This window comes from Empidonax traillii, unplaced genomic scaffold, assembly GCF_003031625.1.
Source record: "Empidonax traillii isolate 1590-97213 ecotype Southwest subspecies unplaced genomic scaffold, ASM303162v1 scaffold1015:size517714, whole genome shotgun sequence".
Lineage (NCBI taxonomy): Eukaryota > Metazoa > Chordata > Aves > Passeriformes > Tyrannidae > Empidonax > Empidonax traillii.
This window is the reverse complement of record NW_020956208.1, coordinates 6,223-34,130: the sequence shown is the minus strand read 5'-3', so window position 1 is coordinate 34,130 and position 27,908 is coordinate 6,223. Positions and strand designations below refer to the sequence as shown.

At 65.4% G+C, this 27,908-nt stretch overlaps 6 protein-coding genes across 8 annotated transcripts in view; 2 read left to right on the top strand and 4 right to left on the bottom strand.

The window, feature by feature from the left end:
• The first annotated feature begins 6 nt into the window (after window positions 1-6).
• Window positions 7-1,187, top strand: CCDC137 (coiled-coil domain containing 137). Its single transcript, XM_027904159.1, has 4 exons — window positions 7-141; window positions 390-472; window positions 597-676; window positions 803-1,187. The coding sequence occupies exons 1-4, from the start codon at window positions 38-40 to the stop codon at window positions 1,007-1,009; spliced, it is 474 nt and encodes a 157-aa protein (XP_027759960.1). The 5' UTR covers window positions 7-37; the 3' UTR covers window positions 1,010-1,187.
• Window positions 1,188-3,211: 2,024 nt separating this feature from the next.
• GPRC5C (G protein-coupled receptor class C group 5 member C) lies at window positions 3,212-9,193 on the bottom strand. Its single transcript, XM_027904185.1, has 5 exons — window positions 9,082-9,193; window positions 4,815-5,856; window positions 4,010-4,104; window positions 3,662-3,805; window positions 3,212-3,491 (listed from the first exon to the last, which is right to left on the bottom strand). The coding sequence occupies exons 2-5, from the start codon at window positions 5,830-5,832 to the stop codon at window positions 3,459-3,461; spliced, it is 1,290 nt and encodes a 429-aa protein (XP_027759986.1). The 5' UTR covers window positions 5,833-5,856; window positions 9,082-9,193; the 3' UTR covers window positions 3,212-3,458.
• A 1,617-nt stretch (window positions 9,194-10,810) lies between these two features.
• GPR142 (G protein-coupled receptor 142) lies at window positions 10,811-12,238 on the bottom strand. Its single transcript, XM_027904157.1, has 2 exons — window positions 12,109-12,238; window positions 10,811-11,667 (listed from the first exon to the last, which is right to left on the bottom strand). Exons 1-2 carry the CDS (start codon window positions 12,236-12,238, stop codon window positions 10,811-10,813), a joined length of 987 nt encoding a protein of 328 aa, XP_027759958.1.
• A 3,683-nt stretch (window positions 12,239-15,921) lies between these two features.
• On the top strand, window positions 15,922-18,892 carry BTBD17 (BTB domain containing 17). Its single transcript, XM_027904156.1, has 3 exons — window positions 15,922-16,055; window positions 17,021-17,297; window positions 17,786-18,892. The coding sequence occupies exons 1-3, from the start codon at window positions 15,962-15,964 to the stop codon at window positions 18,864-18,866; spliced, it is 1,452 nt and encodes a 483-aa protein (XP_027759957.1). The 5' UTR covers window positions 15,922-15,961; the 3' UTR covers window positions 18,867-18,892.
• Window positions 18,893-20,068: 1,176 nt separating this feature from the next.
• DNAI2 (dynein axonemal intermediate chain 2) lies at window positions 20,069-25,006 on the bottom strand. 3 transcript variants are annotated; one of them, XM_027904176.1, is made up of 13 exons: window positions 24,620-25,006; window positions 24,210-24,371; window positions 24,006-24,127; window positions 23,666-23,749; window positions 23,331-23,473; window positions 22,710-22,823; window positions 22,151-22,290; window positions 21,802-21,924; window positions 21,348-21,574; window positions 21,060-21,195; window positions 20,785-20,931; window positions 20,432-20,635; window positions 20,069-20,350 (listed from the first exon to the last, which is right to left on the bottom strand). In XM_027904176.1, exons 1-13 carry the CDS (start codon window positions 24,800-24,802, stop codon window positions 20,327-20,329), a joined length of 1,809 nt encoding a protein of 602 aa, XP_027759977.1. In that variant the 5' UTR covers window positions 24,803-25,006; the 3' UTR covers window positions 20,069-20,326. The 3 variants fall into 3 exon arrangements, with proteins under 3 accessions (XP_027759977.1, XP_027759975.1, XP_027759976.1); XM_027904174.1 differs by having other exon boundaries at window positions 22,710-22,820; window positions 24,620-24,808; XM_027904175.1 differs by lacking the exon at window positions 23,666-23,749 and having other exon boundaries at window positions 24,620-24,808.
• Window positions 25,007-26,398: 1,392 nt separating this feature from the next.
• Window positions 26,399-27,908, bottom strand: part of TTYH2 (tweety family member 2) — a 7,267-nt gene continuing 5,757 nt past the window's right edge. Inside the window, exon 10 of the mRNA XM_027904153.1 lies at window positions 26,399-26,832. Within this exon, the coding sequence (XP_027759954.1) occupies window positions 26,635-26,832 (198 nt within the window). The 3' untranslated portion in view covers window positions 26,399-26,634. The remainder of the gene's footprint in view (window positions 26,833-27,908) is intronic.

Sequence of the window (27,908 nt, the reverse complement as noted above, 5' to 3'; positions counted from 1 at the left end):
GGGGAAGGGGGAGTCGGAGCACTCCTACATCTGCCGCATGGAGCAGGAGGTGCAGCACGTCCTGTTCCTCACCGAGAACCAGCTCCAGCGGGAGCCTGAGCGGGAGGACACGGCTCCGGAGAAATCCCAGAGGAAAAAAGAGTGAGAGCAAGGCCGTGGGGGCCGGATGGGGCCAGCCCAGGGCTGTGACCTGTCCCCCTGCTCACTTTGACAGGGCAGGTCTGGTGTTGGCAGCAGCTGGGGGGCTCTCCGTGGGTTTGGATCTCTGGGAATGGAGCCACAATCCTGCTTCACCCTCCTGGGGGGAGAGCTGTGGGATCTGGGGGACTTCTGTGGGATAGGGACTCACCTCCTTGTTCCCAAGCCCCGGGCATAACAAGGCTCTTCAGGTTTCAGAGAAAGAAGCTGGAAAAAGCTCGGAAGAAGAAAGAGGAGAAGAAGGAGGACATGCTGGAGAAGAGCCTGTTCCAAGGTGGGGCTGGAGTGGGGTGGGCTGGAGTGACCCCCAGCACTGGAGGGGCAGCACATGGAGGGGACTGGGGAGCTGGATTGGCACATCCTGGAGGGACCTGACTCTGGCTCTGGTTTCCTCACAGACACGGTGGCGTTTGGGGAGGTGGTGACACAGCCACCCACCATCACCTCGCGGCCCCGGGGACGGGGTCCTGCCGAGCAGGTGAGCTCTGGGGGACAGTGCCACCTGGCTACCTGCAGGGCTGGGGTCTCCTCAGTGGCCCGGTGACAGCTCCTGGCAGCGTGATCCCGCTGTCTCATCCTTCATCCTGTGCCGCTCTGCCCGCAGGCTGGACGGAAGCAGCTCCTCCTGACACCTTGGCTGGGCCAGAGCCAGGCGTCCCCCACGTCCCCCGCGTCCCCGGTGATGTCCATGGCTCGCCGGCGCATCGTGGAGGAGGAGCGGGCACGGGTCATCCAGGCCTACAGGGACATCCAGAGGCGGAAACAGCTCCAGCGGGAGCGTTCCCAGGCCGGGCACGGGGCCCCACACTGAGCCCACCCGCAGGGGCTGTGCATTGCTGATCGCTCTGCAGGGACCCTGGGACTCGCAGGGGACATTGCCGGGATGCTCTCGTGTTGCTGCCGAGCCCTGGGACTCCCAAAGACTGCCCAGAGTGGGGTCCCTGCGGTGCCATGGACCTGCTTGGAGTAAAAGTGCCAGTGGGAGCTGATGGCATGAGCGTGTGTGTGCTCCCACCCTGCCCGGGTTCCTTAGGGACACTGCAGTGCAGGCAGATGGCAGTGCCAGGCGTGTCACTGTCACTGCAGGCTGGGCAGGGCTCTGGCAAGGCCAGGACCCTCGTTGCTAAGCCTTGAGGAGACCCCAGTGCCTGGCCATGACCCCTCCAGCGCCAGTCCTGAGTGGGAAGAAAGAGAGGCAGTGCTGAGGACATGGAGCATCCCACAGAGCTCACCTGCACAATGTCACTTCCCTGTGTTGTTACCACTCACGGCACTATGGACCCCCTGGTCTGCGGCCGTGCCACCCCTGCCCTCGGCACTGCTGCCTCTGTCCCCCCCCCGTGCCTGGCACATCCCGATGCCCCCAGTGCCAGGTGTGCTGCCGTGTCCCCACCCACACCCACCCTGTGCCACCCGCCCCGTCCACGGTGCCCCCGGGCAGCCCCCGACTCCGGGCCCCGGGGAGGCTCCGTGGCTGCTCCCGGCGTGGCGCAGCCGTGTCTGCCCTCACCTGCCCGCACAAAGGCCCCGCTGTTCCGCAGCCCCTGCCGGCACAAAGCATTCCCTGTTGGAGCGGGGCTGCGGCCGGCGCTGGCGGCACCGGTGGGATCCCGCGCTTCCGGAGGGGCTGGGCAGGGGAGGGAGCCACCGGCAGCTCCGCTGTCCCCACTGGAGCTGGGCAGGGACAGTCTCTACCACCCTGCTTTTCGGGTGTCACTGCTGTGCCCCCAGGAAGGTGGACGTGTATTTGGGAGGGGGTCACACGCTGAGTGGCTGGGAGGAGGGAGCGCTGCGGTGATGGTGGCCCTGGGGACACCGAGTGCCTGGCGCTGCTGGGCGATGTCCCTTCTGCCACCTGGCGCCAGGTAAACACAGGTGCCAGGTAAACACGGGAGGCAGGTAAACACGGGAGGCAGGTAAACACGGGTGCCCCGGGGGGGCACGGCCACATCCCGCTGCAAACACCCGCCTCCCACGGCTGTGTCCCTGAAGCCGGGAGCGTGGGCGTGTGCCAGCCAAGGGCACGGTGGGGACAGGGCATGTGCCACACTCTTGCCGTGTCCCCCTCGTGCGGGCACACCCGTGCAGGGCACACGTGCCTGCTGGCAGCCCCGCCACCCCTCCATCCCGGCTCCGGCTCAAGGAGAGCAGGTCACCCTCCTGCCCCCACAGAGCCATTCCAGCCCTGAATAATTCATGGCACTGATGGCCACAGGCTTCCTGCCCAGAGGAGGAGGAATGGCTGTGGAGGGGAAGGCAATCTGAGCGGGAAAACCGCCCTGACCTTGGCACGTCCTCCGTGCTGTGCTGCCTCCCGCCCGGCAGCCCATCTGCCCTCGGGATTCTGGCCCAGCCGCCCCATCTGGGAGGGCTGGGGGTGCTGAGGGCCCTGCCCTGAGCCCCCCCTTGCTCCCTGTGAGCCCCCAAAAGGGGAACATGGCACTGAGTCTGCAGGCACTGCGGTGGGATCAGGAATGGGGGAGCAGCTTGGGGACACCTCCCATCATGGGCCACCTGTGACAGCACCGTAGGAAAAACCACCTTTATTGGGGTGACCTGAAAAAAAACGGGGGAGAGGAAAAATGACAGAGAAAGCCACAGGGAGGGCGAGGGGTCAAGCCCCCTCCCCGCACCCCAGAAGGGTCCCCGAGCCCTGAGGGGGGAAGGCACCGAGAAGGCAGCTGGGACTGGGGGGCCCCAGCAAGGCACTGATCCCCCGGGCCCCCAGCAGCCTCCCTTCCCCAGCAGTGGGGAAACTGAGGCAGGGCAGGAGGCAGAGCTGGGGACAGCTTTGTGTCCCCTCACGCCCCGTGGTGGGAGGGGGCCGGGCCAGCTCAGGGTCCCCAGGGCTGGTGGGGTCACCACGGAGCCGGGGGCTCGGTGCTGGGGGTGCCCTGGGTGGGGGTCCCACCGGCTCCCCGGCTTCAGAGGGTCCATGGCCTGGGGGGGACGGGGTGTCTGTGCGTCACAAAGGCAGTGGGGGGACAACTTGGGGTGTCCCCATGGAAGCCAGTCCTTGAGGCAGGCCGTGGGGTCCGGGCAGAGCGGGCGGCTTGCGGGTGCCAAGGCCAGGTGGGACGGGCAGGTGGGAGCGCTGGCTCTGGGGCCGTATCCGGGCATCCCGTTGGCAGGAACTGGCTCTGGCTGCTGGCCGGGGTGGGATTCACGTGTGAGGGCAGGATGAGGCTTGGCGAGACCTCGGGAGCAGGATGGAGGGGCCGCGGCTGTGCCAGTGCTGCGGGACCTGTGCCACGGGGGCTTCACCACCGGTTCCTGCTGTACGGGGACTGCACCTGCGGGCAGAGCGGGGTGGCACAGCCATGGCACCAGGATCGTGGCTCCTGCACTGGTGGCACGTGCACCCTGACCCACTTGGGGGGGTTCTGGGTGCTGGGCAGAGCCATCACCACAGCAGGCAGACTTTGCCCCTGCCGTGGCTGGGTGCCCGCTGCTGTTCACCCACCTGGAAGCTCCGGGTGTCCCGTGGGGTGCCGATGTGCCGGGCCTGTGCCGCGAAGGCGTCCTCAGCTCGGAGCGTGGAGCTGGCACTGCCGGGTGCCGGGCTGGTGGAGGCGCGGGGCAGGATCACGTCATAGGGACCTTCACTCTGGGGGACGGACACAGGGGGTGTCACCGCACTGGGAACACCCCCAGCCCCGCAGGGTCCTGGGGGAGGAAGGCTCAGAGGGTCCCCCGCCCGTTACAGCAGCCACTGGGACACGGGGATCGTGGTGGCCCCCACCCCCTCACGCCCTGTCCCAGCTGGAAGCCCGATGTGGCTGCCCCCAGTGCCAGCTGGTGTCACACTCACCATGCCCTTGTGCATCAGAGCCATCTCGGTGGGCTGGTACACGCTGGTCAGCAGCTGCCCGTTGTAGCCGCTGTACGGGGACACCGGTTTCTTGGCTGCGGAGACACAGGGACGGTCACCACGGAGCCACCTCCGCCCACCGGGAATCCCGGTGCCTCGTTAGCCAGTTTAATGAGCTGACTCAGCAGCTCTGTGCCTTTCCCAGGGGACACTCCTGTCCCCAGGGTTGGCATTGCCGCGCTCCCGGCGCAGCCCCTGCCTGGCTGCGGTTTGTTATTGTAGGGTCTCTCGGGTGCAGGTGCTGCTCGGGGGGACCCTCCCTGCCCCGTGGGGTGCAGACACCTGGTGCCCGCCTGCGATGCCCACTGGGGAGGCTGTCACCACCCCGTGTTATTGTAGGGTCTCGCGAGTGCAGTGTGTGCCCGGGGCAGAGGCCCGGGAGCCGCGGGCACCCCACGCCGGGGAGGGAGCACCCAGCGCCTGCTGGGCTCAGCCCAAACTGGTAGGCCCAGCCCGGCCAGTTCTCGGGAACCACAACAGGCGTCAGTCCTTGGCAGGTCACCGCCAGACAGCTCATCACCCACCCACTGCTGCCACCCTTAGTGGGGACATCCCCGAGGGTCCCCACACGTGAGGGTCCCCAGTGCCTGTTGGCAGCTCCACCATGGGGCAAGAGGGTCCCTGGTGAGCCCCAGCGTCCGCCAGCAGCCCTGCCACGTTGTGAGAGGGTCCCTGATGGGGATCCCTGGTGCCCACCAACAGCCCACCGTGGGGTAGGAGGGTCCCCGCGAGCCCCAGCACCCACCGAAGGAGGGCTCGTCCATGGAGAAGGCTTTGTTCTCCACGAACATGCTCTGGGACTTCTGCTCCTTCAGGATGGTCTCGTAGCCCACCCCGCGCGTTGGGTAGCCGTCGTCCTCGAAGGCCTGCTCGGGGCTGCGCCGCGTCACGTGCGTCACCTCGGGGATGACGTAGAGCAGGAGGAAGGCGCAGGCGTTGCTGACCAGCGCGATGGCCAACGTGGGGTCATCCCAGCCCGGCTTGTGGCCGGCGCGCCGGTTCCCGTAGAGGTACATGACGGTCCACACCAACCAGATGGCCACGGAGAGGCCGGTGGTGGCCAGGATGAAGGCGCCGTGCTTGTGCCAGCGGCCGTAGCGGCCGCAGAGGGCCGGCCAGGCCGCGCCGAAGGCGGCCGCCAGCAGGAACATGACGTAGATGAGCGCCATGACGAAGTCGGCGTCCGCCAGCTGACAGGGGTCCGGGGGGCCCTCCCGCCGCGCCACCGTGATGAGCAGCCACTCGGCGTTGATGATGACCTCCACCGAGGCGAGGGACAGGGCCACTGCCAGTGTCACCCAGCCCCGCGGCGCACGGTTCCGCCGCGCCAGGAAGTTGAGGGCCATGGCGTGCGCCAGCAGGCAGGAGAAGCAGATCCCGAAGAGGACACCGAAGAGGAAGCGGCGGGAGGTGCAGGTGGAGAAATCCGGCCCCACGACGAAGTCAAAGGTCAGGCAGAACAACCCGAAGGTGCCCAGGAGGAAGAACACCTGCGTGGCCACCAGGCTCTTCTTCTGCGGGTCCTGCACGAAGGGCAGGCTGGCCACCAGCACGATGGTGAGCACGAAGGTGGTCACCACGCCGAGACTGGCCACAGCCTCCACCGCGATGCCCCAGCCCGCCGAGAGGTCGCAGAGGTTGTAGTAGAGGGAGGAGAGGCCGTGGCCACAGCCTGGGGGCGGGGTGGGCTGTGGGGTGGGCTGCGGGGTGGGCTGCGTGGCTGCCGTGGGGAGCAGGGCCAGCAGCACGGCCGTGGGCTCCATCCTGCACTGTGGCACCCAGGGACCCTGTGGGACACAGCGGGGTCAGGGCACGGTGACCAGAGACACGGATCAGCTCCTGGCTTGGAGCATCCCTGCCCACAGCCCCGCCCTGGCCATCCCACGGCGAGCAGTGAGGTCCCAGGGAGCCCTGAGTGTGCTGGCACAGCTGAGCCCACCCCAGCGAGGCCAGGGAGCTCCAGATGGGACCAGGCAGCCACATGTTCCCCATCGACTCCTTGCCTGGAGGTTGGTGACAGCTGAGGGGAGATCTCTGTGCCCCACAAGTTCCCTCCTGACATGGGAATTCTCTGGGGCTGTGCCCATCCCTGCCACCGGTGCCAGGAGTGGGCAGCACTGTGCCCGCTGGCTTCCTGGGAACACCGAATGTGGGCCCAGGCTGGATGGCAGAGGTGATACTGCAGGACAGGGCTGACCCCTTGCCTTGTCCCTAGCTGCCACCATGTTCCTCTTTCCACTTCTCCTGTCCCATTTCCCTCCTCTGGCTCCAGGCACTGGCCCAGTGCAGGTAGCGTGTCTGGCCCGCTGGCACGTAGGCAGCCGCAGCCTGGCATGGCACGGCACAGCCTGGCATGGCACGGGGTCCCGGTGACTGTCCCCACTGCTGCCACCCAGGAGTGGGCACAGGGAAGAGGAGGCAGCAGAGAAGCTGCAGCCCCACTGCTGGGGGGAAGAAAAGAGGAGGAGACCCCCGGCAAGGTGACTCTGGGGCCAGGACCCCCTGCTCTCCGAGGGACACTCCGAACTGGGCAACCCCTCCGCTCCGGGATGGGGACAGGGACCCCCGTATCACAGTCGGACAGAGTCTCCGTGCCCGCGGGTCGGACCGGCTCCGCCCGCAGCCCCGCACCCCCGGCGCAGTCCCCCCGCATGCCCGGCCGGGCTTCCCCGCGTTCCCAGCCCAGCTCCTCCCGCAGCTCCAACTCGCTCTCCCCGCACTCCCGTCCCGCTCCCCCCGCGCCCTCTCCCCGGTTCCCCCAGCACGCTCCCCCCGCCCGCCCATCCCGCACCGTCCCGGTGTTTCCCGGAGCTCCCGCCCGGTCCTGGCGCCGAAACTCCGCCTGAGCCGCCCCCGACCCTCCGGCCGGAGGAGCTCAGGGGGCGGACGGGTCCCGGTCCCTTCCCGTCGCGGTTCCCGGTGCCCCCCAGCCCCGCAGGGCTCGCCCCCGCCCCAGCCCCTCTCACCGGCCGCAGCCCCCGCTGGCCACCGCTCCGCTGCGCTCCGCTCCCCCCGTGCCGAGCCGAGCCGAGCCGAGCCAGCCCCGGTGCCGCCGCACCGTGCGCCTGCCCGGCCCGGCCCCTCCCCGAGGTGCGGCTCAACCCCGGGAGCGCGGTCGGGGCCGGCCGGGACCTGCCCCGCCGCACCGGGCGGGGGCACCGGGATCCCGCCCTGGGGCACGGAGGGGGCTGGGGGCGGGAGCGCAGCCCGGGCTGGGAGGGTTGGAGCAGGGGGGAGCCCACCTGGTCATCGTTGTGATGAGTCTGTGTGTGTGGAGGGGGGAGGTGTCTCTGTCAGCAGTGTGATGAGTCTGGGGGGAGTCTCAGCCCGTCTCAGCTGAGCGCTGCCCACTAGGAGAGATTCTCAAGGGACAAGGGACAGTGGGAGAGGCTGTGTCGCCCACACGGGGCCCCGTACTGGCCTCCGGTGGGCTCGGGGGTGGGAGCCGGGAGCGGGGCTCTGCAGGCAGCCCTGCTGTGTGAGGATACACAGGCCTGGAGGGGCCTCCCGGAGGAATGTCAGCTGACGGATAAAGCCGGAGCCCTTGGCAGGACAGCGGGACCCAAAAACCCCAGAAAAACCCTGGAAAAGCCCTTCCTGCAGAGGGCTTGGGGCCAGGGCAGCCCCAGCCTGGGGGCACCGACAGGGCTCGCTGGTCCCTGTCCTGACGGGGGTGGTTGTGGCCCTGAAGCTGGGATGGGGCACCCCACAGTCCTCCCATCCATCCCTGGAGCTGGGACAGGGCACCCCACAGACCCTGGGGATGGGGAAAAGACCCAGGAGATTTGGGAACCCCTGGGAGAGGTTGCTGCTCTTTCAGGAGGGTGAAGCACGAGAGTAAAGGATGCAGAGGAAAGTTCAATGTGCCTCCGGCGGGTCCTGCCCCAGTCCAGGCCGGGGTGGAAACAATCCGGGGAGAAAGGGCGGATGAGCAGGAGCCAGCACAAGGACTGGCACCCGCCAGAGCGGGCAGCATCTGTGGCACAGAAACTGGCACCCACTGGAGCTGGCAGCACCCACAGCACGAGGACTGGCACCCACCGGAGCCAGGGGGGATGGGATGGTGTGTCCAGTGCCACGCCCGCTGACACGCTCTTGCCCTTCTTCCTAAGGAGCCTCTGGCACTGGGATGGCGTTTGGGGTTGGATCACCCCTTCCTGCCCTCAGGGCAGAGCAGTGCAGGCGAGGGGCTCTGCAGTGGCCCCCCCGTGCCTCAGTTCCAGCAGGGATTTGGAACGCAGACTCCAGGAGTGGATAGGGCCCAGTCTGCAGGCGAGGCTGAGCCGTGGATCAGCGGTGCTGGGAGCAGAGCCCGGCTGTCCTGCCGCCCCCACACCGGCAGCCCGGCCTCTCCGCTGGCTCCTTCCTTCCGCCAGAGGGTTTCCCGGCTGCTGATTCAGCACGAGACCCCCGTGACCCCCTGTGGGGCCACCGGCAGGCGTCTGTCCCGCCGGGGCTGCCCTGGGGCTGCCCTGCATTCGCCTTTGCGTCCCCCCCAGCATGAAGGGTGATTTCCTCATCCCCTTCCCATGGGAACCCTCACGTTCTCCCATGGTGGATGATTCCTTTCCCCCTTCCCATGGGAACCCTCAACTTTCCCCCCAAAAGCTCCATGATTTCCTCTCCCCTTTCCCAGAGGGACCCTTCCCAGGTTTCCAGTCCCCATTGTTTGCTCCTGGGGTTTTTGTAGGTCCTACAGAAACGTCCCACCAGGCTGTGGGGTCAGTGGGGGGTGATGTCACCGAGTGCTGGGATTTGCTGCCCTGTGTCCCCTCCCAGGGCTGTGGGTCCCTGGCACCGACCTTCCAGCACGGGCAGAGCCTGATCCCAGTTTTCTGGTGCTCTGGGTGGGCTGGGCACCACAATCCCAGTGGTGGGACTGGGCAGAACTGGTCCTTCCAGTACAGAGGCCACAGCGAGGGGCTGGGATGCCGCTCAGCACCGGGACCTGGACCCTGGCCAGGCTCTATCCAAAAACATCGACACGCCGGGCGCATTTTTTCCAGGCTTACCTTTCCTCAGGAGCCGCAGGGACGGGCGGCTGGCACGGCTGGCACGGTGGCACGGCTGGCTGAGCCCCGTCTCCACGGTGGCTCCCCTCAGGAAGGAGCCTGGAGCGGGGGGTCCGGGGGTCCCTGTCACCCTCCCAGCGCCTCCCGCAGCCCCGGCCAGGGCTCGGAGCCGCTTCCACCGGAGCCCCTGACGCCGTCAGCACATTTCCACCTCCTTTGCCAAGTAAATAAATACGCACCGGTTGGCACAGGGGGGCTGGTGGAAATCGGGGGCACCGGTGGCAATCCTGGAGCTCCCGCCGCGGGTTCCCGTCCCAGCCAAGCCCCCCGGCCCGCGGCCCCTCAGCCCCTGCCCGCCGGGTTAATAACTAATCCCTTCCCGGTCCTGCTCTCCTCACGTGCCAGAATTAATGGAGCGAGAACCTCCCAGGTACCCCCCGCGCCACCGGCTCGGGCTTTAACCCTGTGCCCCGGTGTGGATCCAGCCTGGGATGCCGTGACATCCCTGCAGGGGTCTGTCCATGCCAGGAATGATCCGGGTGCGGGGGCAGGGTGGGTGTGTGTGGGTCAGCCCCACATCCCTGGGGGAAACGCTGCGCTCCATCCCACCCCTGTGTGGGCACAGCCGGGGCTCGGCGGGGTGGGCAGGGGGCTCAGTGGGGTTTGGGGGGTGCCTCTGTGCCCTGCCAGGGCCAGCTGAGCCCTCTCCCTCCCCCGAGCACCCCCCAGGATCTGTCCTGCCTGGTCTCAGGAATCTGAGCGGAACGCCTGGACTGTTTGGGGGGATTACACTAAGGACCTTATGGGGAATTAGGGTGGGGACAGGTTTTGGTTTGGGGGGCTGGGGGTGCCCAGCTCCTGTCCCCCAGGCAGTCCCAGCTCCTCAGTGTCCCATCCCTGCCCTCTGGTGGCAGCTGGGCCCAGAGTCACACCACCTTGGCACTGGTGGACTGCCAGGGCGCCACCGGTGTAGGGGGCCATCGTGAACCCCATCCCCTGCAGCCGGTGGGAGATGCTGCACTCCTGTGCTGGGGGGCACCCTGGGGGTGCTGCAGCCTGGCAGGGACACCTCCCGGGGTTCTCAGGTAGGGACCAGGAGTTGGGGTCTTACCATGTGTCCAGGCCCCACAGCTGGGGTCACTGGACCTCGAGGGTGCTCCCTCCAGCACCCCCCGGGCAGAAGGGTGGGGGCACCAGGGTGGGCAGGGCAGAGGGTCCCCGTGCCAGGGGTGCTGGTGCAGGGTCTCCCCGTTCCATCTGCCTGCAGGGAGCCAGACCCAGGCAGAGTTTTGGTCTCAGCAGGGCAGTTTATGGCAGAAGGACCATCCCATGGGCTCCCAGCGGGCACCATGTCCTTGCAGGTCTCACAGGAGCTCGGCTGTGCCCACCACCCCTCACCACGGACAGCTGTGCCCCTGGGCTGCCCAGGACCCGAGCTGGGGCATGTCCTGGACGAGTTCTTGGGGGTCCCAATGCTGTGTGTCCCAAGGGGCCGAACGTGGATAGGGCTGAGCTGCCCATCCTGGTGGGGCTCAGGGAGCGGGCAGGGGTCCCTGGGGTGCTGCCACCAGGCAGGGCACCCCAATGACCCCAACTGAGGAGCCGGGCACAACCACCTCCTCCTGCCACCACCAGCACTACCCCTGGCACTGTGGAGGCCTCCCCAGGTCCTGGTGCTGTGCGTGGGGCTGGGTGGGCGCCGGGACCCCCAGCCGGGCACTGCCCCGGCTCAGAGCGCGGTGCTGGCCAACAGCTCCAGCGGTTTGAGGGCCGGGGGTGGGAAGTGGCCACTGCCCCGGCGGGGGGGGCCGTGGCGAGGGTGCCCCCGCAGCACCTCGCCCACCGTGCGGCGGAAGGTCTGGCTGACGAAGCAGTAGAGGAAGAAGTTGAGGGAGGTGTTGAGCATGGCCACCATGTTGGCGACGTCCAGGGCCAGGTGCACGCGCCAGTCCCTCCTCACCGAGGCCACGTACAGGTGGCACATCATGACGACGGTGCGGGGGGCCCAGAGCACCACGAAGACGGTGGTGACGGCCAGGAGCAGCGCCGTGGTCTTGCCGCCCCCCGTGCGGCGCCGCCGCTTCAGCTTGAGGATGATGACGGAGTTGGTGGCCAGGAAGATGCTGCAGGGCAGGAAGTAGATGGTGACGCAGTGCAGCCACTTGAGCGCCGTGTCCAGCGCCGTGGGCGGGTCGGCGTCGCGCCACACATCCAGCCACCAGTAGAAGGGGATGCCGGTGGCCAGGGCGGCGGCGAACACGGCCGCGATGATCCTGCGCGTGCGCTGCGGGTACGACACGGCGCGGTAGCGCAGAGGGTGGCACAGGGCCACGTAGCGGTCCACGGTGAGCAGCACGGTGACCCAGGTGGAGGCGTGGTTGGCCGTGAACTCCAGCACGTTGACGGTGTGGATGAAGGCGCTGGGCACCGCCCGGGCCAGGATGGCCGTCTGCAGGATGAAGCCCACGAAGATGATGAAGACCTGGGTGAGGATGTCGGAGGTGGTCAGGGCCAGCAGGTACCAGTAAGATGACTTCTTGGTCCTGGTGGCCAGACGGGACAGGGCCACGGCGGTCAGGATGTTCACTGGGGGGAGGGGAGTGATGGGTGGTGGTGAGACCCCTCCCTGCAGCACTTGGGACCCCAGGGGTGCCCAGGCTCCAGCTGGGGGGAGCTATAAATATCCCAGTGCCGTGGGGATTTGCTGAGCTGATTAATCTCTTCTGTGTGTCAGCCCAAGCAACACAAATACCATCTGTGCCTGTGGTGGTGGCACCTGCCCTGGGGCTGGGCAGCACAGCCGGGCACTGGGGCCGGATCTGAGGCCAGGGCAGGGGGGGCAGGTTTGGTTCCCCCACTCGAGGACTCTCCTCCCCATCCCCAAACTCCCTGGGCTGATGGAAGGCTGGGACAGAAGCTGAGGCTCTGCCAGCAGCTGAGGGCACAGAGCTCAGAACCCCTCAGAGGGGCTCAGACCCAGGTGGGTGCTGTCCCTGCCCCCACCCCCCCACCCCCCAGCCCCCTCACCTGGCAGCCCCAGCCCCAGCAGGACACTGTAGTACACGATGGGGACAATGCCAACCAGGCAGGGTGATCGCTCCGGCTCTGCCACACCAGCCCACGACACTGCTGTGCTGTTGGGCACTGGGACCGTCATCTTCTGCCAGGGACCGGCTGTGAGGGGAGACGGGAGCGTCAGGGGGATGAGGATCCTGATGGTACCCGGGCTGGAGGTCAGCCATGACATGGCACTGGGGGCTGGGGGACAGGGACCATCACCCCAGTGTCCCCAGTGGGCTGGGCCCTTGTCCTGCAGCATCAATGGACAGCGGGCAGCTCCAAAATGTGCCATCCCAGGCAGACTTGGGGCTGCTGCTCCCATGGGAGCCAACGAACCCCAAGCCCCCTGTGCCATGTCCTGGTTGAGCTCCCACCACCAGAGCTGCTCCTTCTTTATCCCCCAGCCCCCTTCTTGTAGAACTCCGGGTTAAAACACCATGTTCTTGGGCATCTGCCATGGGAGGGAGGCTCTGGCCCCCAGCCCGGGCTGAGCGCACCCGCCGGGTCCCAGCGGTGACAGGGAGGACCCAGAAGTGCCAAAGAGGAGGGGGGGTCCCAGCCCTGCCAAAAGGGGAGTGGCCATCTCCAGGCTGCCAGCGTGGTCCTTTGCCAGCTCCTCAGGCTGAGGAAGCGGAGTCAGCTCCACGAGGCGTCTGGCAGTGGCCCTGCCCATGGCCCTGCCCGCATCCTTATCTGTATCCGCATCCCTATCCGTATGTGTATCCGTATCCCTATCTCTGTCCGGTCCCTGCCCGATCCCTGCCCGATCCCTGCCCGCATCCCCCTGCCCACGCCCCATGCCCGGATCGTGCCCGCGCTGCCCTCGCCCATTCATAACCCGGGCGGCTCCGCCCCCTCCCGAGCCCTGCGCTCCTATTGGATAAAGGGAATGAAGCTTCACCCAATCAGAGAGGGGCTCTCCTGGGATGGTGGGACCGGGGCTGAGCTCTGCCTTCTGATTGGTCAGAATCCCCCCCAAATTCTCATCTCCCGGGGGACAGCGGGATGGGGCATGTGGGGGAAGTGCTGAGCTCAGGGGTGTGTGGGGTGCGGGGGGTCCTGGGATGGGGAGGTGCTGGGGGGGGCCAGGGTTCGGAGGGTGCAGGAGGGGGCCTGAGCTGGGGGGGATTGCTGGGCACGGCTCCGCTCCCAGTGCCACGCAGGCCCCAGATTGCTCAAGTCCCAATCACCGCAGACCCCCGAGGGCTCTGGGGTCGTGGGGAGCGGTCACGTCTCTCTCCAGGACCCCCGCTGATGGATCCGCTCCCCCAGCAGTGCCCGAGGTGTCTGTGGGATCCTGGGGGCTCCACCCCTCCGGCCCTGCGACCCCCGGGGCCGGGATGGAAGTTGGGGGGGGGGTATGAAGCAGGGATGGAGGAGCACGGGGGTGCCAATTAACTTCAAATTAGCTCCGGCTTATCAGCAGGAGCGACTCCCATCCCTCCACGTCCCCCGGGGAACTGGGGCATCGATCGGCTGCAGCCGCTGTGGGAGCGCCTTTAACCCTTTCCCAGCCCGTATCCCCTTTGCGCTGCTGGAGGGGCGGGTCTGCTCTGGGCCCTCCTTTGCCCCCCCTGCCTGGGGTCCCACGCCCCAAACCCTGCGGACAGGGGCTCTCACCTCGGTGGCCCCGGTGCCACCCGCTGGGCGTGTGGTGCCACCTTTCCTGGGCCTGGAGAGTCACTGGTGCCTGTGTCCCACTCAGTGGCCGTGTCTCTGTCAGTGTCCACGTCCCCGTCGGTGTTCGTGTCCTTGTCAGTGTCCCTGTCGGTGTCCACGTTCCCACTGGTGTCCCTGTCCCTGTGGGTGGCTGTTTCCCAGTTGTTTTCTGTGGCCCTACTAGAGGCTGTTTCCCCTCTGGAGCCCGTGTCCCTCTTGGTGCCCGTGTCCCTGTCGGTGCCCGTGTCCCCTCCAGCACACGCAGCATGTCACAGCCTCCCGGGGTGTGGGACACGGGGCGGAGGGAGAGCGGCGTGGGCAGAGCCACGGGCAGAGCCGCGGGCTGGGCTGGCGGGGCACAGGGACGTCACTGGGCCCAGCAGCTCCCGCAGGGGCCAGGGAAGGGGTCACCTGGGAAGCTCTGAGTGATTGTGACACAGCTCATCCCCACCCCGGAGCAATAGGGGTGGTGGTCTGGGGGAAAGCAGGTTCAGGGGCAGCGGCCACCCCTGGGGACAGTGTGTGTGCACAGGGTGTGACATGTGAGTGGCACACGACTGTGAATCCATGTGTGCTGCCCGTGTGTCCCTGCTGGGCTCTGCCCTGGCTGTTCCTCAGTGCCTGAGGAGACTCCCACCCCCTTGGTGCCCCCCAGCCTGTGGGGTGGTGCCCTGGCAGTGCCGCCTGGCACAGGTCGCTATGGTGAGCCAGCCCTGCGCCGCCTCAGCCGCAATCTCCGGGCTGGCAGAGCTGCTGCCCCACCTCACTGGGGGCTGGGGGATGTCACCCCATCCCCTGGTGTCCCCCAACAGCAGCCCCACAGTCCCCTGTGCCCCTCCATGCCCCTGTGGGGGACAGGGGGTCCCTGGGTGCCACCCGGGCTGGCACGGTGCCGGCGGCTGGCTGGGCACACGCTGCCACAAGCTGTTGTTTGTCAGGCAGGGGTGAAATGAGGCGTCAGAGGATGCGGTGAGCCGTGAACCGGCTGTGCCACAGCGGGGCCCCCACCCCTCGCCCCACCGTGGTGAAGGGACACCCTCTGGGCTGGGCACTCTGCTGACACCGTGTTTTTGAGGGTCCCCAGCCCTGCAGGGGCACAGGGCTGGAACCCCAGCTCCATGGCCTGTACAGCATCACTGACCTGCCTGTCCCTGCGAGGGGACAGGGAGCCCTGGGAGAACGGCAGGGTGATTTGCCCCCAGCCCCTCACCCTGTGTGTCAAGGCCAGATGCTGCTCCTGCCCCCTTGGCAGCTGTGGCAACATCTGCCCACGCTCACCATCTCCCACATTCCCACATCCCCGTCCCAGCTTGGCTGTGCAGTGGGACAGGGCTCCTGCAGGAGCTGCCCCTCGAGGTGACCTGGGGCTGAGCACGGTGCTGGGGAGCCCTGGCTGTGGGCAAGGGGCTGCTGTGCCCATGTGAGCTGGGCTGCCCTCGTCTGTGGGGTCTGTCCCTCTGTCTGTGTCCCACTTGGGGGTCCCAGTCCTGGCTCCACACTGCCTGGTGCCACCAGGGCCACAGCCAGAGTGGGGTACTCACCCAGCACCACCCCCAGCCTGTGCTGGTGCTACACCAGCCCCAGCACGTGGCGCTGGGGCTTTGAGGGGCAAACGCCACCCCAGCCCCGCGGGGAAGCCCCTCCAGAGGCGTCGGGGTGGGCGAGAGGCCATCAGAGGCCGCCCAGGGTGCACGGGCGGCCTCTTGGCTGCAAAGACTGGGAAAAGGGCAGGCGGTTCCTGCCGGCAGCCCGGATGCCATGGTGATGGGCTGCTGCCGGCATGAATACCCATGAGCCGGGGGAGCGGGAGGCCACCGAGCTGTGCCCTGAATGCAAAGACCCCGCTGCCGGCACAAAGGGCCGCGGGCCGCGCGCGGGGCTCCGGCGTGGCCGGCGGTAGGAGCAGGTGGCACACGGTGACATCTCCGTGCCGAGCCACAGCCCGTCGGGGCGCCCCGTCACAGCACCCCGGGGTGCGGGGCTGGGGGTCAGGGTGGGATGGAGGGAGGCTGGAAGAGGTTCCCTTGGCAACGGCCGGTCCCAGTTTCCACCAATCGATGTGTCGGCGCGGGCTGGGAGGGCCGGGAGGGCGCGTGTCCTACATAAGGACCGGGCGGGCAGCGTGTGCCCGGCCAGAGCCGGCAGATGCGCCTGCGACGCCATGGCCAGGCTGACGGGCGCCCGGCCCGGGGCCACCCGGCGCTGGGGCTGCGCCACCGCCTTCCTCCTCCTCCTCCTCCTCACCGTGCAAGCCGGTAAGGGCGACCGTGGTGCGGGGAGGGCGAGGGAGCAGGAATTTCTGTTGCCCTCGGTGGGTGCCGGGGTGCGGCTCAGCCAGGAATGGTGCCCACGGGCTCTCCGGCAGCCATCGGGGTGCCTGGCAGGGATGGAAGTGGCTCCTGGACGCGCTGTGCCTCGTGGCCGTGCCCCTCGGAGCCGGGCTGTGCTCAGGGAAGGGCTCAAAGCCGCGGGCAGCGATGCCCAGCACTGTGGGGTGCAGGGTCCTGCTCCCCTTCCCCAGCCCTGCTCAGCCGGACTTAAGCCGGCACTGGGAAGGGTAATCCTCTGGCAAGATGGGATTTGAGAGGCAAGATGGATTTGAGACAGATGGGGCTGAATTCCTCCTGGGGGAAGGATGCTCTGAGGAGTGGGTGGGAGTTGTGCCAGGAGGAAGAAGAGGAGAGGGAGGCAGGTTCTCTGTGCCCACAGGAGAGCCCCATCCCACACTCCCAGGTCCCTCTCCAGTCCCTGCTGGGATCCCAGCACAGACCTGCAGTGACCCCAGGGCAGCTTGGATCACAGGACCCCCACCCCTGGGAGTGGGGCAGAGCGTGCCTGGCTCCTCACACCCCTGGGCTCTCCATGCCCCTGAGTATCCATCAGGGATGTGGGGGGTTGTGACAATGCCCGGGGCTCGCTGTGCCCACAGCAGGGACAGGGCAGACTGGGCTGTGAGCCAGCACCACCGGCACCCGGCCATTTCCCAGCACATCCCAGCCTGGGACATGGTGGTCTCAGCCCTTCTGCTGCAGGAAGGCAGTTTTTTGGCTCTCAAGGACACAAACGTCCCCATGTCCCTTTGTCCTCCCACACCCCCTTGGCACCAACCAGCCCTTTGGCACTGGGGGAGCAGGGGAGGAGGTAACCCCACGCTGCCCCACAGCTGGGTCCCCAGGGCCGCCTGGGGCGCAGCACTGGGACAATCCCATCTCCCCAACAGCCCAAAAAGGCGACCTTAGCGGGGACACCACGGCTGCCACCATCAACCACTCGCTGACGCTGCTGCAGCGGCTGCAGGAGCTGCTGCAGAACGGGAACGGCAGCGACTCGGTGCTGCGGGTGCGCTCGGCCGCGTCCGATGAGGCCAAGGTGTTCCACACGCACCAGCTGCTGCTCAGCCTTCAGAGCGAGGTGTTCGAGAGCCTCCTGCGCAACCAGAGCGTCGTCACCCTGCACGAGCCGCCCGAGACCGCCGCGCTCTTCGACAAGTTCATCAGGTGCGTGCGGACCCCGTGGGATGGGGATCTCAGGGAGGATGTGGCTCCCCTGGAGACCCTGTGGGATGGGGGTGCCCAGAGGGATGCTGCCAAGGAAAGGGGATGTTCCCTTTTGGGACGCAGGGATCCAATGGGACAGGTGTGTTAAAAGGGATGAAGCCCAGGAGGGAGGATCTTCCCTTGGGGACCATGGAGGTCCTGTGGGATGGGTGTACCTGGAGGGATGCAGCCAAAGAAGATGGATGCTCCTCTGGGAACCATGGGCCAGTGTGGGATGGGGATGTCCAGAGGGATGCATCCAAGAAGGGGGAATGCTTCCCTGGGCATCCCACAGGATGCAGCCCAGGAGGGGAAACACTGCCCTGGGGACCACGGGGACCCAAGGGGTGGGGGTACCCAGAGGGGCACAGCCCAGGACAGAGGCTGCTCCTCTGGGAACGGCGCTGCTGGAGCGGGGATCCCCAGGTCACCGCCCACACTGCCCCCAGGTACCTGTACTGCGGAGGGGTGTCCATCCTGCTGCACCAGGCCATCCCCCTGCACCAGCTGGCCAGCAAGTACCGGGTCTGGGGGCTGCAGCGCGGCGTGGCCGAGTACATGAGGAGCCACCTGGCCAGCGAGTCGAGCCAGGGCCACGTAGTGGGCTGGTACCACTACGCCGTGCGCGTCGGGGACGCGGCGCTGCAGGAGAGCTGCCTCCAGTTCCTGGCCTGGAACCTGTCGGCGGTGCTGGGCAGTGCCGAGTGGGGCTCGGTGAGTGTGGAGCTGCTGCTGCTGCTGCTGGAGCGCTCCGACCTGGTGCTGCACAGCGAGCTGGAGCTCTACACGGCCGTGGAGGGCTGGCTGAGCCGCCGGCAGCCCGAGGCGCCCGTGGCGGAGCGGGTGCTGCGTGCCATCCGCTACCCCATGATCGCGCCCAGCCAGCTGTTCCGGCTGCAGGCGCAGTCGGCGGTGCTGGCGCGGCACCGCGGCGCGGTGCAGGACCTGCTCTTCCAGGCGTTCCAGTTCCACGCCGCCTCCCCGCTCCACTTCGCCAAGTACTTCGACGTCAACTGCAGCATGTTCCTGCCCCGCAACTACCTCGCACCCAGCTGGGGCTCCCAGTGGGTCATCACCAACCCGGCGCGGGATGACCGCAGCACCAGCTTCCAGACGCAGCTGGGCCCCAGCAGCCACGACGCCGGCAAGAGGGTGACGTGGAACGTGCTGTTCTCGCCGCGCTGGCTGCCCGTCAGCCTGCGCCCCGTCTACTCGGACTCGGTGTCGGGCGCCATCCAGCCCGTGCGCATCGAGGACGGGCGCCCGCGGCTCGTCATCACCCCGGCCATGAGCAGCCCCGACTTCGCCGGCGTCACCTTCCAGAAGACGGTGCTGGTGGGCGTGCGGCAGCAGGGCCGGGTGCTGGTGAAACATGCCTACAGCTTCCACCAGAGCTCGGACGAGGCGCCCGACTTCCTGGCGCACGCTGACCTGCAGAAACGCACCTCCGAGTACCTCATCGACAACTCCCTGCACCTCCACATCATCGTCAAACCCGTGTACCACGCCCTCATCAAGGTGAAGAAGTAACGAGGGACAGCTGGGCCCCATGGGGCTGTGCTCTGCGCTGCCCACCCCTCCCCGAGTGTCCCCCTGCCATGTCCCATCCCCATCGCTATCCCTGGGCATGGGGGATGCTGGGGGCCCTCCAGCACTGGGCAGGGGGTGTAGGAGGCACAATATGCAGCCCACGGGCACGGGCACAATGAAGACCCCACTGGGGACAGGGACAGCCCGTCCTTCCTGTGGTGCCACCCCTGCAGCACTGGGATCCCTCTGTGTGGGCAGCTGGATCCAGCTCGGGGGCAAACTGGGAGCTGCCAGGGTTGGGGATGAGGGGTCCATCTGCCTCCCCTAGTGGAGGAGGGATGGGGGGCACCACCCCTGCTAACAGTGGCAGCTCCCCCATCCCTGTCCGAGCAACCCCACTCCTTTCCTAATAAATCAGAAAACAAGTGTGGAGACGTGCGAGGCATCTTTGGGGTGACACCGCTCCCCAGCTCAGCTCAGCTCGTGTTGATGGAACCCCTGGGAAGGAAAACACCCGTGGAGACACCTGATCCCTGAGTGTCCCCATCAGCACCTGGCAGGGCAGGGGGATGGCTGTGTCCCCCCGTGCTGAGCATCCACAGGGCGCTGGAGCAGCCACGTGGCTCCATCTGGCACGGATGCATTCCCCTGTGGGGACGAGGGTCCCTCTTTGGGGAGGGTTTGGCCTGGGGAGAGCTGGCACTGGCATTGCACACCCACGGGTGGGTTCAGCCCCTGAGCAGAGCCTGGTGGAGGGGACTGTTGGGAGCCTCCCCCCCAGCCCCCAGGTTGCCATCTGGGCCATGTCCCCATCGCCGTGACAGCGCTTCTGGCAGCTCGTTAATGATTAATTAGCGGGAGTGAGGCCGGCCCCGCAGTGTTTACCCAGCGTAGATAACCCAGCCGGGGCTGCTCCCGCAGGCACAGAGCTGGCAGGGGCACCGGGCTGTGCTCAGCAGCACAGCTGGGAGGGAGCCTGGAGGGGACCAGGACCCCCCTGTTATCACTGGCCACCCTGCTGTGCCCTGTTCCATGGGCTGGGGACACTCCAAGGGACACCTTGAGCTGCTGTGGGTGCTTGGCCAAGCTCAGCCACCAGCTCTGAGCCAAGTCCTGGCTTGAGGAGGGGACAGAAGGAACAGGAGGACATGACTTTCCCAACCTCTGCTCGACCCAGCTGTGACAAAAGAGGAAACGTGACATGGAAAGCAGTGGTTTATTCACCACAAAGAAAATCAGGATGCCAAGGGCCAGGGAGCAGCTGTGGGGGTCAGGGGGCTGTGCAAGGCCCAGCCCACAGGGGCACAGAGCCCACAAGTGCTGCCCAGCTCAGGGCCAGCAGACTCATCCCTGCAGGAGCCATGGAGCAGCAGCTCTGGCACAGAGGGGAGAGGAAGGTGAAGCTGGAGTGCACTGACCTTGGCATCCTCCCCCTTCTCCTCCTCCTCCTCTTCCTATTCCTACGCAGCCTCCTCTTCTTGACCCTGAAAGACAGAGGCTGACCCTGTGCCCTGCCCTGGGTGGGGTCTCTGCCTCGGTTCCCCCCCGTGTCCCGCCCCCGGTACCTCTCCAAGCAGGGAGTCTGAATCTCCCCTCCTCTGCCGCTCAGCCTTGATGACACCGAAGAAATCTGCACGGGCCTGCTTGAACACCTCCTGGGGATCCTCCTGCTCTTCCTTCTTGGCCTTGGCCAGGAGCTGTGCCCGCACCTGCAGCTCCCGCTTTTTGTCCTGCAGGACCTTCTCCCGCCGCGCCTCCCGCTCGAACATCTGCGGTGGGATTTGGGGCTGAGGGGTGTGGGGGGCACAGGGGACCCCGTGCTGTGCCCAGGGACAGAGCAGGGCTGTGGGCAGCGCTCTGGGTGTGGGGCTGGGGCCGTGCCCGTGGTGAGAGGGCTCGGCTGGGGCCTGGCACACACCGTGGAGGTCAGGGACTTCTCGTTCTTCCGGAGGGTGCAGAGCCCCGGGGAGATCTCCAGGAGGGTGACGGTGCCCAGCTTGGTGCCACAGCCGATGATGCGCCCGTTGTCCTGTGGGCGCAGGCTGAGGAGGGGATCGTTGCTCACCTGGGGATGGGGGACACGTGGGTGGTGGCACTTGGCCCTGGAAGTCGGGCAGGCTGAACTGGCAGAGGCAAAGCCATGTGTCTGCCAAACTCGCTCCCCTGTCAGGGCTTGGGGGGCTGGGGACCCACCTTGAGGCTGAGGGAAGGGTCCCTCTGGTGGAAGAGGAAGTCCCAGACGTCCAGGGTCCCGTCCGACTTGGCGGTGAAGAACACGGCCGGCTTCACGGGGCTCCAGCACCCGTCCAGCAGGTAGGGAACGTGGCACCTGCGGGCAGAGCTGCTCCTCAGCCACGCTGGCACCGCTCTGCCTCGGCCTGTCCCACCATCCCGAGCCGACCAGACCCCGCTGGCACCCCCTGAACACGCCCTGCCACCCAGGGATGGCTTTTGGCCCAGCAAACACACCCTGACACCTACTTGGTCTCCATAATTGATGACCCGTCCAGGTTCTCCTCTGACCAGATGCGAGCGGTCCAGTCACCGACCGACAGGAAGACTTTGGGGTTGAAGGGGCTCCTGGCCACGGCATAAACAGCCCCGATGTGGCCATTGAAGACGTTGGCGATTTTCTCGGGGGGGGTCTTGGCGTCGCGGTTGCAGTTGATGATGCTGCCCTGCTCTGTGCCCACCAGGAACTTGGTGGGCTGAGGGTGGGAGCAGAAGAGAGCAGCTGTCAGCAGGATGGAGGGGGGGCAGCAGCGAGGGGGTCCTGCTGGAGCCAGAGCTCTGGACCTGCCACCAGTGGGGGATTTGGGGACCAAAGTGCCAGCAGGACCCTGTGTTTTGGCAGCACATCCCACTTCTTCATGAACCTGGCCCCTTGGGCTGTGCCCATGGCTAGGGTGTGAGCAGTGGGCACAGGGACACTGACCATGGACATGGAAAAGTCCAGGGAGATGGCACCCAGGGCATTCTTCAGCTGATCTTCCCGGGTGATGTCCAAGACCAGCCTCTCGCTGGGCTGTGACAGCTTGCGGATGTCCCACCACAGGACCTGTGGGGGAGAGGCCATGGCAGGGGCTCTGGGGGCTGCTCTTGCTCACCCAGGGCTGCTGGAGCCCGGCAGCTGCCCCGTGCCAGCCTGGAGGGCCTGGATCTTGTGCTGCTGAGGGGCAGCACAGGCAGGGGAAGCTCTTTTGGGTCCCTTCAGGAGCAGCTGGCACCCTGCCCTGTCCTTGCCTTTGCCCTGTCCTGACCCTTGCCCTGCCCCAGCCCCTCACCTGCCCGTCTGTGGAGGCTGAGAAGCACTCGGTGCCCGTTCTGGAGGGCAGCCAGATCGCTCCATACACGGGGTCCCTGTGGCTGAGCTCCACAGGGGTCACCTCCATGGGCAGCCCCCCTTTCCTGGTGTCCCAGTACACTGGCAAGGAAAAGAAAAGCCTTTGCCCAGCTCCTTTCCTTGTCACATGTTTCCCCCTTCCCGAGTCAGAACAGGGAGCAAACCTCACCAGGTGCTTCCCACACGCTTCCCACCCCCAGGAGATGATCCAGAGTGGTGGGAGAGGGGGGAGTACGGCACCCTTCCCACTCAGCCCTTGGATCCAGCCATCCATCCCTGCCATGGCTGCCCCAGTGCCGCAAAGGGCTCCCTGGCACTGTGTCCTCCCTCCCCTGGGCACCCGCTCAGGTGAGTACACACCTGTCCACAGGCGCATCCCAGGCCCTGCTCCCTGCCACTGGGATATTCCCAGTGGCAGCACTAACGGATGACACCCTGTGAGTGCAGCAGTGCTGCAGGTTCCTGCTGAATCAATCCCCCACCTGCCCCATTCCCCTCACCTATCTGCCCGTTGTAGCAGCCTCCCAGCAGGTGGTGCCAGTCTTTGGGGTTGTATTCCAGGGTCACCACAGGGGACGAGAGCGTGAGGGTGAGCTCTGGCTTGTAGGGGTGTTCTGCCAAGGAGGGACGAGTGAAGAGCAAAGGGTGAAGGCAGCACCCCAAAACCAGGCCCCCATCCCACCCCGCTCCTTGCCATGGAAGTGCTGGATAAGGTCACTGGGATGGGGCAGGGAAGCGAGCTGGCCTGGGGATAGACCCCTGGTATCTCCACCCCTCTTCTTTGCCCTTTTCACCCCAAAATAAACCAGGTCTGAGAGAGGCTTGGACGGATCAGGGCAATTCTCACCCCAAGTTCCTACTGCTTCTTTATCTACCCAACTGAACCACATCAAGACAAGAACCTCGTACAAGGCACATGGCTCTGCTGCCTGCTGTGGTTCTGGAGCCGTGCAGTGGGATTTTAGAGGTTATTTCCCACCTCCCAGCTCCCATTTCTCCCCGTTCTTGCACGGCACAAACCTCCCCCCGCTGACCTTCCCCGGGTGCTGCGAGGCCTCATCACTCTCTCTGAGACACAAAGTGCTTCCACTATCGACCTGTGGCTTTCCCCCTCCCCTTACCCATATCCCAGATGTAGGAATCAAAGCTGATGTCCCTCCTCCTGTCCTGGAACTCCAGGCTGCAGTAAGCCACGGCCAGCTCCTTGCTGGCGTCGGGGTGCCAGGAGAGATGCGTGGCCGTCCTCTTGACGGGGTTTGGGTCCCTTTGGGATGACAGGTCATCCAAGAGGGGTTACTTTGCAAATCCCTGAGATGAGTGTCTCCCAAAGGAAGTTGTGGGAATCACAGTTAAACCAATCTGCAGCCCTCGAGCCTTGAGTGCAGGAAATGATTCTCCGGTGGGTCAGGAGATGGGGGGAGAAGAGTTGATGATTTCATCGTCTTTCCAGTCATACCTTTCTAAAAATCCAATTCTCTTACTGGATCTGCCTCCCAAAACAACCCAACAGCCCCTGACGCTGAAATTAACCTTTGAGGCACTGAAAAATAAGCAGGAAAATCCTAAAGCACTGTCAGGAGATGCTCAGAGCTGAGTCTGACCCTGGTTCCCATCCCCAAATCACCTGGGCAGGGGAGGGCAGAATGATTGGGCAGGGGGGGTTCCAGGGGGGGTTTCACCCACAAACTGATCCAGAACCATCATAAACACACTGGAAGTTAGGTCCTAAAGCTTTGAAGGTGGTTTGACCCCACTGTGGCCCTGGGGAGCCTGGTGAGCCCCCCTGGCTGTGCTACCTGAGGACATTGATGGTTTTGGCAGAGGGAGGCTCCTCAACCCCCTCTTCTTCCTCATCCTCCGCAAAATATTCCTCGTAGATGTCGATGGCATTGTTCTGCCTGATGCAGTGCTCCATCAGCTGCGGGGACAGCACGGGACGTGTCTCTGGGGGCTCTGGGAGGGTCGGGGGGTTTTGGGGGGGAGCAGGGGCAGGGCCTTACGGTGCCGAGGTGCAGGATGGCATTGGTGTAGACCTCCTCCCTCTCCACCTCCTCCCTGTAGCGGGAGGTCAGTTCCGAGTTCCGAGGGTCGACGTGCTTGGGCCACCCGCCCTCCACGTGGTTGACGCCCTGGGATGTCACCTGCACCCGCTCCGTGTTCACCTGGGCAGGGTGACACAGAGGCCCCTGAGCCCAGAGGGGTGCCAGGCAGGCCTTGTCCCCTCGGGGACAGCTGCCTGCCTTGTGTTTGACATGCTGGGATGTCACCCCTGTCCGCCCCATGTTCTCCTGGGATGGGGGGACATGGAGAGATCGGAGCAACCTGAGACTCGACTCTGTGCCCCCGTGAGGGCCCAGCACAGCCCCCAGAGCCCCCCAGGTTGGTGCATCCTGGGGCGGTGCCCCCGTACCTCGTGCATGGCCATGACGGGCCCGTGCTGCAGGGCGAAGTCCACGGGGTCCTGGGGGATGAAGTCCTGGGCCAGGCTGGGGTCCGGCGGGATGTCCACGGTCACCTCGGCCAGGAGGTCCGAGAAGTTGCAGGGCCGCCCGAAGTCACTGCGCTTCCGAGTGTACTCAAACCTGATCTCCATGCTGGGGGGGACTTGGGAACGAATGGGGAGGCTGGGGAGGGACAGAGAGACCCAAAAGGGAGTGGGGGCCTCAGGGAAGACTCCAAAAAGGAGTGGGAGGCTTGGGGAGGGAGGGTCCCAAAAGAGAGCCCCTGAAAGATGTGTAAGCCTCAGGGATGGAGAGCTCTGAGAGGGAGTGAGGTCCTTGGGGAACCCTTCAAGGGAACAGGGGCCTCAGGGGTGGACGGAGAGCCTCAAAAGACAGCAGGAACTTGAAGGAGGAAGAGAGGGTCCCAAAAGGAGAGTGGGAGCCTGAAAGGGAATGAAGTTGTCAGGGATAGGGAGAGGAAAACTCAGGGAGCCCCAGGAGGGATTAGAGAAGGTGCCAAAAGAGAATAGAAACCTTGGGAAACCCCAAATGTGAGTGGGGAGCCTGGGGAGGGAGTACCCTGAAAAGGACCTGGGGGCTTAAGAGAGATCCCAGAAATGCAGCAGGAGTCCCAAAATGGAGGCGAGCCCCAGGCACAGAGGGATGAAGAGCTCTGACTGTTAAAGGAACACCTCGGAGGTCCCGGGACCCCCGTGGGGCCCGTCCCGGTCGGGCCTGGCCGGGGACGCGTTGCCGTTGCCAGGCAACGCCTTGAGCCACGTGACGGCCGCCATGTTGGAGAGGGAAAATAAAAGGTGCCCCAAAGACTATCCAAAAAAACCCCCAAAAAACGTCGTAGAGGAGAGAAATTTAGTCCAAGTGTTTATTATCTTTCCCCCCAAAAGGGCACATACAAATCCAGCTGGACTCCAGCTCCCAGCCCGAGTCCTTCGGTTAGTTCACATGCGGTTAACAACAGCTCTTCTACCAGTACCGTTACATGGAAATGTTAAAAGCCAAAAAAATAAAAATAATAACAAAATCCCTTGGGATTTCCCCCAAAAGGGAGGGATGCTAGTCACAGGGAACATGGAGAGTGGGAGGCAGGGGGATGTACTGACCCTGGCTGGGGGGCCTGGGTGGGATAGAGCATGGGGGCCAACCCTGCTCCGTGGGGAAAGGCTTCCTGGGGATCACTGTGCCAAAGGGCAGCCCCAAAGGATCCATTCAGCTCCCAGCTCCTCTGCCTGGAGCCCTGGAAATGCTGGATGAGCACCCCCAGGGTGGCAGGTCCACACTGTCCCCTCCCCAGGCACCCCATCCCACCCCAGGGAAGCCCCAGTAATCCCTCACCCTTTCCCAGGGGATTCCTGACTGCCCCAGGGCTATCCTGCAGGAGAAGGGGATCCTGCCCCATATTCCACACGTGCCCTGGGGAGCCAAATCACCAACAAGAGCCTAAAACCACACAAAAAACCTGCTACCAAACTACACTGCAGAAAACCCACTCTGGGACAGAGTCAGCCCACGCTCCCAAGAGCTCCCACATCCCAGGGGGCAAAGCAAAGGAAAACCAGCAAGGCCAAAACATCCGTAATTCCCCAGCCTGGGGGTGGGGAGGGGGGGCACAGGGGGCCGGATCTGCCCGCAGGGAGCAGCCGGGGAAGGGGGGACGGGGAAAGGTTGGGATCACTAGTGGTTGGTGCTGCATTGCTACGGGAGCCCCTGCCTGGACCCCTCCCCGGGGGGGGTCCCGGGATTTGCCCTCCAAAAGGCTCCGACGATCCCGGGCCGGGAGAAGCCGGTGGTGGAGCAGCATCCCTGCACTCCCTGGGATAAGGCAGGACGAGTCGAGGCCCAGGAGCTGCCAGGGGGGTGCATGGGGGGGTTCTCCAGGCTCGTTCCTCCTCCCCCGCCGTGTCTCCTACCGCGTGCTCTCCGGGGCTCTTTGGTTTCCCGAGGGAAACGCCGGCGGTGTCCCCTCCTATGCCGGGAAGTCGCCGCGGTGCCGGACGTGCTCATCGGTGACACTCAGGTACGTGGCCCTCATGCTCGGGGAGTACTGTGGGATGGGGGGGGGACACAGAGGGGTCAGCACCCCCCAGGACACCGGGACACAACCCCTGCAGTGCCAGGGATGGCCCCATGGAGAGGGAGCATCGCTTGCCATGTGGCTCGATCCCTAATTAACCTGCCAGGTGGGCACGGGGAGAGGTGCAGACCCTGCTCACAGCCTGGCTGGGGGCTGGGGCAGATGAGACCTCCTCAGCCTGAAGCCCTGGAAATGCTGCATGAGCCCCCAGGGTGGCAGGTCTGTGCTGTCCCCCCTCCCTGGGCACCACATCCCACCCCAGGGATGCCCCAGTTTTCCCTAATCCTCTCCCAGGGGATTCGTGGCCACCCCAGGGCTGTCCCTGCCCCAGCCCACACCTGTCCCGGGGAGCCAAATTACCAAAAAGAGGCTGAAACAACCCAAGACCTGCCATTACACGGCAGCAAAATCCCTGCTTTGCTCTGCTTTGTCCCTTTCCAGGTTCATCCTCCACCTTCCCAGCTCCAGCCCAGCAGCAAATTCATCCCAAATCACTCCATGTGCACAATTCCATGGAGTAACAGCAAGCCCAGGGCAGGGCCCCAAAACTCCAGCCTGTCAAAATCACATTTCTTCAGGATTTCACAGCAGGAAGGATCACCCCGACAAGGCACTAAGGAAGATTATTCCGAGTTTGTTCCTCTGGACTCGGAAAGTCCTTCCTCAGGAATCTGAATCCTGGGGAAATTCATTCAGGGCTGGGAGAAGTGCTCGAATTAATCCCCCCTCATGTGTCCCCCCTAGGAAGAAGCTCTTTCCAGCTGCCAGGTCTGTGCAGTGGGATTACACCTGATGGAAAAAATCACCCCTGGAAGAGGGGAGCACAGCATTGCTGCCACGGCAGCGTTCCCAGAGCTGTGTCCGTGTCCCACTGCCCGACCTGGGGGGCTTTGGGGATGGAGATGGGGGCCGTGGGAGCTGCAAATCCTCCTGGAACTTCCTGGGGAAAAATTGTGGCCCAGTCCCTCCCTCCCCAAGCTTTCCACACTCTTCCTGAAATCCAATCAGGGAAAGGGGATGGAGGGAGGCACAGAAGAGGGGGAGGATGGGGGAACCCGGCTGCTGCCCCGGGATAAAGAGGGAGAGGGAAGCGGCTGAACTTACTCTTGATGGGCAACTTAGCTCCAAAATAATGGATGCAAAAATTAAAAGAAACCATAAAAAAA